Raw genomic sequence first — 8,900 nt, forward strand, 5'->3', positions numbered from 1 at the left:
GATGCCTTGTTTTTTTTGCTCTGTCCGGACCGCAACGCTGTAGCCAATTTAGATATGCTATAAATTTAAGAGGTTGCCATGGCCACCGCGTACCCATTGGCCGCCGGGCCCCCTACGTGCCTCGCCACGTCACCAAATCTGAATAAGGATGCGCGAATTAGGCGGCGGCCAGACAAAGATGAGGATCGGGACCGCTTGAAAGTGGGGGAAAGTGCCGGCGCCTCCGCCACCGGGGAAAGCCGCTCGGCAGAGGCGAAGCCAGCGGCCACCCAAGATACACTGGGGCGCGCGGCCCGGGGCATGAGGCTGTGAACGCCACCACTCCCCACCCCGCCCAGGGCAGCCCAGCGCCAGGCCAGGAATCACCCAAGGACTTGACCGGCTGAGTCTTGGTTCGGACCGGACTCGCCCGGCAGCGGCCAAGAGAAGAGGCGGAGAGCAGCGGCGGGGCCAGGGGGCCCGAGGGCCGGGGGCCCAAAGGGAGGGCGAGGCGGCCCGAGCCGCCGGGGCGCGGGGCTATGATGGTGCACTGTGCTGGCTGCGAGCGGCCCATCCTCGACCGCTTTCTGCTGAACGTGCTGGACCGCGCGTGGCACATCAAATGCGTTCAGTGCTGCGAGTGTAAGACCAACCTCTCGGAGAAGTGCTTCTCGCGCGAGGGCAAGCTCTACTGCAAAAATGACTTCTTCAGGTAAGAGGCCGCGCCGCCCTGCTGCCCGAGCGCCCGCCCTGCAGGTGCTCCGCTGGGGCGCCGGGGAAGGGGACACCACGAAACCCATCCCAGCCTCCCAGGCCCCCCAGATTCAATGGGGAGCCGGGGAGCCCAGCACTCTCCTCCTGTCCTCGGTCCAACAAGGGCCTGAACCCAGGCAGAGTGAGAAGCACGCTGCTTGGCTGCTTGTAGCTGGCTTTTCCAGGCCGGCTTGGATCGGTGGTGGGCCAGGGGGAGGAAGCCTGACCAACTTGCTGCCCATCCGGCTCTGCCATTTCTAGCTGAGGCCACCCCAAGGCTGGAAGCTTCCAGCCAGGCTCGGAGAGACTAAGGATTTTTGCGAAGTTAGGGGCAGGCAGAGTGCGGAGTCCTGAAGCTGGTCTCCAGGCAGGTGGGACCCCCAGAGTGCTTCTGGACAAACAGAAACTTCCCAGCTCCTGAGGGGACTCACTCAGAAAGGCCTCCCCTGGTGATGGGGCAGGGAATCTTCTCCTCACTCCCCGCCATCAACTCCTTAAACATTTTCTCCTCTGTAGAAAGTACAAATGAAATGGAAGCTGGAATCAGGACCTCCAGAGTCCAGCCTTGCTGCCCACAGGCGCCCTCAGGCAGGTCACAGCAGATCACTTCTCTGAGCCTCACTTTCCCAGCTGAGAAACGCCGAAGGTTGGCCTGGAAGGCTGTGGGGTTTTTGGCAGCTCAGCCCTGCCTGCTTCCCCCAGCTTTGTGAGTGCCAACTGCGTGGAGGGAAGGGGGGGCGTGATTAACGCCCTGGAGAAAGGCTGCTCGCCGGCCCCAGTACCTGGCACTAGGGAACTTGAATAGGAGAAAAGGTCAGACGCGCCTTTACACGTGTAAACTCCTCGGCCCCAGAGGCCCAAGGCCCCTAATGTGGTGGTGCTTGCAAAGCACCTAATGATTTTTGATAAGGTGCATATGGCCAATTATGCTGCTGGATAAGGCCAAAAGTGACTTATGGCTTCTAATGCCCTCACTACATCAACGTCACCCAAATTCGCCCTGTTTAGAGACGTGGGTACGAGAAGACGTGGGGCCCCAGAGTCCTGGGCCCTCACCCTCCCCCTCCCCCTCCACCGGCACCTCACCCCTCCCAGTGCTGGTCTGCACCATCCATTTCGGGGGAGGCCAGCCTTCTCCCAGCACTCGAGGAAGAAAGAGAAGGATTTAGACCAGGAACACAGAAAAGGTGGCATTGGCGAGAGCCCTGTGTTCTGGCCGTGCAGGTTTTGGATTGCCTTCTGGTCACATTTTCCCACTGCCTGCCAGGGCCTGAGATTTGGGGACCTGGAGATTCAGTCCCTGTCCTTCAGAGTCCACAGGCCCCTGACTTGCTCAAGCGGGGCCCAGAGCAGTGACTGAAAAGTGTCCAGTGCTGGTGGTGCTGAGGACCAGCAAAAGGCTCCCTCCTTCCTGCTAAGGTTCAGCTCAGAAGAGGGGCTCCCCACCAGCTCCATCGCTAGGACCCGACAACCAGGCTCATTGGCCCTACCTGGACCCCAGCAGACTGTTCAGGATCCAGGAGGCAAAGCCGAGAAATGATCCAGACCCGGCCTGCCTGGCTTAAAATGCTTCACGACCTCCAGAGCAGAATTTGCCAGGAGCAGCCCAGGCCCATCTGGTAGGGATGTGGGTGGGGGAGGGGCGCGACTTGAGGTGCTCTGGGCTTTCTGCTGGGCTGAAGGCTGCGCCCATTGCTGGAAACCCAGCAGAGTCCAAATAAACCTGACCGAGGCATGACAGTCCCAGTCCCAAGAACAGACCTGGATATTTGTCTCATGACTTGCATTCTGGCCAGAGAGGGCAGGATTGGGATCTCATTTGACAGATGTGGAAACGGAGGCTTTTCAGAAGCTGGGGCAGGGTGGCAAGAGGTCAGGGCTTCAGGAGGATGGGACACTGGGCTGGCCCTGGGTGACAGGCCGTGTTGTGTCTGCAGGCGCTTCGGCACTAAGTGTGCAGGCTGCGCGCAAGGCATCTCGCCCAGTGACCTGGTGCGCAAGGCCCGCAGCAAAGTCTTCCACCTCAGCTGCTTCACCTGCATGGTCTGCAATAAGCAGCTGTCCACGGGCGAGGAGCTCTACGTCATCGACGAGAACAAGTTCGTGTGCAAGGACGACTACCTGAGCTCGTCCAGCCTCAAGGAGGGTAGCCTCAACTCAGGTAGGAGGCCCCCTGCCCCTCCCCAGGCCAGGCCCCAGCGCCCTCCAGCCAAGGCCTGCCTGCGCTCCCTCCTTTGCCCCCTGCGTTCCTGCGGTGCACGGCTCACAGCTCTCCACTCGCGCCGGGCAGGTCAGGGTGCGAGTGAGGTGCGGGGGCTGGGAAAGAGAGTCAGCGTTTGCAGCCAGCCTTCCACGATGTCTACACTGCCAGCTCTTCCCCGCCCTCCTCCAGTTCAGGAGGCTTTTCCAAGCTGCCCTCCTCCCCCAGTTTGGAACCGCACAATTTCCCCTTTCCGAGTCTTTTCAGCTCCTGGTAATTTCTAGCCGCACTGGGAGGACACTCATTGGGGTCTCGAGGAAGGAGAGAAGGGAGAGGAAGATCCCAGGCCCGGAGGGCATCTGTACCCTCCTCCCGTCCCCTGTCCTAGAAGGCCGGGCTCTCCAGAGAGCGCGACTCCCCCTTTCCCAAGCACTAGCTGAAAAGTGCTGAGAGGGCTTGAGAAGGGCGCTTCCAAAGGCCCAGCCCCGCCTGGAGGGAGTGGGCGGGCGCCGGGCCCCTGGGGGAGGGGCTGTCGCCGGCTTTGGGAGGGAACCCGCCGGGGTTGGTGGTGGCCTGAGCCTGCAGGAACCGGCTACCCGACTGGAGAGGTCTCGGGCCGCCTCTGACGCCCTGTCCCCTTCCCGCTCCGTCCTCTCGCAGTGTCGTCCTGTACGGACCGCAGCTTGTCCCCGGACCTCCAGGACCCACTCCAGGACGATCCCAAGGAGACGGACAACTCGACGTCGTCGGACAAGGAGACGGCCAACAACGAGAACGAGGAGCAGAACTCGGGCACGAAGCGGCGCGGCCCGCGCACCACCATCAAAGCCAAGCAGCTGGAGACGCTCAAGGCCGCCTTCGCCGCCACGCCCAAGCCCACGCGCCACATCCGCGAGCAGTTGGCCCAGGAGACCGGCCTCAACATGCGCGTCATCCAGGTGCGGCCCAGGTCGGCTCTGGCCGGGTCACCCCTCCGCAGCCCCGCTGCGCCCTCGAGCTGCGAAGCTCGGAGGAGCCCCCTTGGCTAGGAGCACTCCGAGCCCGCTCTAGGGGCAGACGGTGCGCCGGAGATCGGGGCCGGCTGGTCAAACTCCGAGCCAAAAGATTCAGCCTAGCCCTGCTGGCTTCCGGCGGCGTCATCTTGGGCGGGTCACTTCACATCTCAGAATCCCACCCCCGCCCCTTTCAGGGAAGGTTCTAAGCTTCGCTTAAAGGACAGGACCTTTCCTGTCCTCCCATCCTCTGAGCAGAGAAAGAGGCGATGCTCTTCACGTGCTCCTTCCCAGCGCCCGACGCGCGGGCAGACAGACAAACGGCCAGAGCCCGGCTGGGGAGTCGCAGGGCCGAGACCAGAGCCGTGCCGGGCGGCAGGCCTTTATAAAGCCGTCAGGCCGCGGATGGGCCGAGGACCAGGAAGCCCAAGTCTTTATGAGTCGCCCCACGGGTGCGCGAAATCCTTCATCCTTGGCTGGTTCGCAGAGGCCCCTCTCCACCCCTTTGGTCTAATCCGGCCCGGCCCCCGGCTCAGGGCATTCTTGGTGCGGAGGAGGCGCTAGGACCCAGCGGGGGTGGCCCGGGCAGGGAGAGAAGGGGACCCGGAACAGAGTTCACATCCCCTTCCTCTGTCCCAGGTGTGGTTCCAGAACCGACGGTCCAAAGAACGCCGGATGAAACAGCTGAGCGCCCTCGGCGCCCGGAGACACGCCTTCTTCCGGAGTCCGAGGCGCATGCGCCCGTTGGGCGGCCGCTTGGACGAGTCTGAGATGTTGGGGTCCACTCCGTACACCTACTACGGAGGTAAGCAACCTCCTTGGACGCGGTGCCCCACACCTAGGTCAATGCTGCTTGAGGGTGCAGGGCCGGATAGCCGTGATCTCAGGCTGCGCCGGGACCCCTCCCTCCCTTCTACCCATGCAAGACGTACACGATCATGAGCACACCTTAAGAGACTCGCATCAACACAGGTACACTCACCCGCAGATACTTCCTGGACAGAAAATCAGACACATGGCTTCACTCAACCATGCAGTGGTACCAACAGATAATAAACACAAGAGAAAAGCAGTGACACACTCACCCATGCAGGACCATACGAGTTCAGAGACCTCGGGGACACGCATCTGGACACATGATCACCCGCAACCAACACAGGTACAGGTATACCCCACCCCCTAGATATACTGGCACTCTCACGCATCATACCAAGTCAGGCACTTCTGCATGCACCGCATCCCAACCTGACACACAGCCTTTGCCGCCCTGGCCCACGACCTGGTGTATTTGACACCAGCAGGAAAGCAGGCACTGGAGGACAGCACGGGCAGTAGGGATGGAGGGGTCAGGATTCATCTGCCGCCTTGCTATCTTCCAAGTCTGCATCTCCTGTTGAGCTACGGGGACTGTGTACACAGCATCTGGCCCGGTTAGCCCAGATGCTGGCAGTTGCTCTGGACTAGGACCCCCGCCCACCCTCCAGCTTCAAGCGCACCAGGGTTCATCAGGGATGGGGTGGGCAAGGAATGAGCCAACCCAGCTATGCACTCTCTGTTTTTGGGGCTGCAGAGGGCCAGGAGCCCGCTTTGCACAGAGGAATTTCATGGTTAGTGTTAGGAGGCTCAGGCCTGGTGAACTCTCCTCTTAGGTCACCCCTTCCCTTCCTCCTTCCCTCCTCTCTCGTCCCTTCACCCCACTGTGTTACCTTACTTCACTCTCCTTCCTGGATGACCTCTTCTGACTCCCTCACCTCCGTTTTTCATTTTTTGTTTTTGTTGTTGGTAGTGGTGGTTTTTTGGTTTTTGGTTTTTTTGAGACCCAGTTGTTTTGGGGCACTACTGCACATTTCAGACTTGTGGACTCCAGGAAGGCACCTTCCCCTTCTATTCCTGAGCCTCTGGATTTGGGGAGCCCCCAGGAATGTCTCTGCCTGAGGGGAATCTGTGCTCAGTGCCACCCAGCCTGGGAGAGGAGGGGCAGAGGCTAGTAGCCCAGTTTGGGGAGAGGTGGCAATGTGGAGGGCCAGGAGCCAGGTGCCCAGGAAGACGCAGAAGGGAAAATAAGAGAACCCTATAACTAGCCTTGGTACATCCGCAGGCCTGGGAAGTTAGATCTTCTGGCCTGGCCAGGGGCCCCAGAAACTGTGGATGAAATGTGGTGGTGTGCTTTTTCGGGAGAGACTGAGATGGCAGGGCCCAGGTTGGGGGGACTACAGACACCAGAGGCAGCCGGGTTGGTGGACTTGTCCTGGGGCCTCTACTCACCAACTCTCTTCACCTATCTTTGGTTCCTTGAGCGCAAAATCTCCGCATGGCGCAGGGAGGCTGGCGGGGCGGTACCAGTCCGGAATTTTTCCCCGCCTGGGTAATTAACCAAGGTTTCCCCCAGGACCAGTGTGCCTCTCACCAATCCCACCGCCTCCTCTACCCGCGTGGCTGCTGGATGGGGTGGCGGCCTGGACTCGCGGGCCCCTCTTTCCCCGGAATGGGGGGGCGGACCCCCCAATCCCAGGGAGGCAGCCCCGCCTAATCCGTGCTGGGAGATCCCGGCGTCGGCGGCCGGCAGCGGGCGAGAAAGGGGCCGGGCGGCGGGGCCGGCGGCTCCCCGTGGGAGCGCGGACAAAGCCCCAGCTGCGGCTTTTGTGCCCTTTTCAGACGGCGTTTGTTCCAATTACCTCCGGCCCGGCCGCCATATGGGCGGAGGCGGCGCGCTCCGCGCGGGGGCCGAGGCCCTCCCTGGCTAGCCGGCTCGCTACGCGCCTTGGCCGTCCCCCGTCCCCGTCCCTTAGGGGCCCCAAATTCGCCGCTTCCAACCTTTCTCTTCACTTACGGGGAGAATGGAATGAGTGGCTTTAAAAAAGTAATTGGCGACCGTTTTAGCTGTTGCCTAAACCGTCTCCAAGCCCGCCTCCAGACACTCCCCATTTGGACTGATGTCAGGGGTGGGTTGGAGAGGGAAGGGGACGGCAGGGGGCGTCCAGAACTCGCCCCGGTGACAGACCCCCAACACTAAGCAGGAGGCGTGGGTTTGCACAGGAGACCCCGGCTTCCAGGCGCGCCGGTTTTCCCGCCGTACAAAGCGGGTTATTGTCACGAGTGCCGGCTACACGGTGCTCCTTTCCTGGCTTCCCACACCCCACTCCTTCGGGGCCGACCCGGGGGAGGGGAAGAGGCTGTGCGGAAGGACTTTAGGAAAGGGGGCTCTAGGAGGAGGTCACACGGTCGATGCAGAAACACTTTGTTGAGAATGGGCGAGCGTGTCATCTGGAGCCCCTGCGCTCCCTGAATTTGTGGGCAAAATTCGCGTTTGTGCATTTTTCCGGAGAGAGAGCCCATAGCTCTCATCAGTTTATCAAAAGAGCTCAATGTCCCCAAATACTCCAAAACCTTGCGGTCCTGGCAAACCCGCCCGGGGTCCGCCTGGAGGACCCCAGGCGCACGGAACTCTAGACGTGGCCCGGCGAGTGTTCTCATCCTCCTCCCCCTCTCCCGAGTCTCTGGGCCTCAACTTTCTCCGTTCCAGGCCAGGTTAGGCCGGGGCAAATGGTCGGAGTCACACGTTCACCGGGACGGACGCGGGGCACGGGGCCGCGCCGGGTCGGCGGGGCGCAGGGGGCGAAGGAGAGGGTGCTGAGGGCGCCTTGCGCGCTCCGAGTCCAGGGTTCCGCGGCCGGGGCCCGACTCGCCAGCCCCTCGGCGCTCCGGCCGCGCTTCTCCCCGGCGGGGTCTCGGGCCGATCTCAGTCCCTTCGTGTTCCGGTATCCGTCCGCCGCCCCTGCATCCCCGCCCTACTCCTCTCGCCGGCCTCTCAGCCCCAGCGTCTCTGGCCGTCTGTCTGACTCATCTCGCGCGTCTCTGGGCGCCTCTGTCTCTCCCGACCTTCCGTCTCGTTCCTGGGTCTCTTGCCGGGTTTTTCCCGTGTCTCTAACCACACGGCCGTCTCATCTTTCTCTTTGCGTCCCCTAGACTGTCTCTGCCTTACTCGAATAAAGCCGGGTCTCCGTCTCAGCCGTGGGTTCGGTGACTGAGGCTCTTTTCTTGCCTTGACACCGACTCTGAGTCTGGGGGCTCCCTGCTGCATCCCCTCTCCGCCCCCCTTTCACCCTGTCCTCTGCCGATCTCTCCCGGTCTCCTTATCTGGCAGTCGCCGTGACTCTCCCTCTCTGTGTATCTCTCACCAACTCTAAGACACTGTCAGGAATCGTCACTGTGTTGCGCCTCCCGCCACCGCTGTCTCCCCTCCGTCTCTCTTTGTCAAGGAACCTTTCTGTGTTCCTCAGCGTCTCTGAGCCTCTCCCGGCCCCTCAGTGTAGCCTTTCCGTACTTCTGGTCGTCTCTCTGCCCAGCACGAGCTCCGGGGCTGGTCCTCCGCCCCTCCGGCCTCCCTTGGTCTCCGCAGGCCTCTCCACGGGTCTTTCTCTAACCTCGAGTCAGTGTCGCGCGGTCCCCCGTTAACGTCCTGTCCCGGTGGCCCCCACCACGTCCCACGTCTCTGGCCTTCGTCTCCCCGGGTTCGCTCCCCCGGGTCTCTTCCGCCGGGTCCCTCGAGTCCCTCGGCGACCTCGCATCTCTCACACTCTCGCCTCTCCCGCCCCGTCCCCTCCGCAGACTACCAGGGCGACTACTACGCTCCGGGAGGCAGCTACGACTTCTTCGCGCACGGCCCGCCGTCGCAGGCGCAGTCCCCGGCCGACTCGAGCTTCCTGGCCGCCTCGGGGCCCGGCTCGACGCCGCTGGGCGCGCTGGAGCCGCCGCTCGCCGGCCCGCACGCCGCCGACAACCCCAGGTTCACCGACATGATCTCGCACCCGGACACGCCGAGCCCCGAGCCGGGCCTGCCGGGCGCGCTGCACCCCATGCCCGGCGAGGTGTTCAGCGGCGGCCCCAGCCCACCCTTCCCCATGAGCGGCACCAGCGGCTACAGCGGACCCCTGTCGCACCCCAACCCCGAGCTCAACGAGGCCGCCGTGTGGTAA

At 62.5% G+C, this 8,900-nt stretch overlaps 1 protein-coding gene across 1 annotated transcript; it reads left to right on the top strand.

The window, feature by feature from the left end:
• The first annotated feature begins 518 nt into the window (after nt 1-518).
• LHX5 (LIM homeobox 5) lies at nt 519-8,900 on the top strand. The gene is made up of 5 exons (XM_060119346.1): nt 519-691; nt 2,670-2,893; nt 3,593-3,870; nt 4,564-4,729; nt 8,533-8,900. Exons 1-5 carry the CDS (start codon nt 519-521, stop codon nt 8,898-8,900), a joined length of 1,209 nt encoding a protein of 402 aa, XP_059975329.1.

The sequence above is a fragment of the Mesoplodon densirostris genome, chromosome 15 (genome assembly GCF_025265405.1).
Source record: "Mesoplodon densirostris isolate mMesDen1 chromosome 15, mMesDen1 primary haplotype, whole genome shotgun sequence".
Classification (NCBI taxonomy): Eukaryota; Metazoa; Chordata; class Mammalia; order Artiodactyla; family Ziphiidae; genus Mesoplodon; species Mesoplodon densirostris.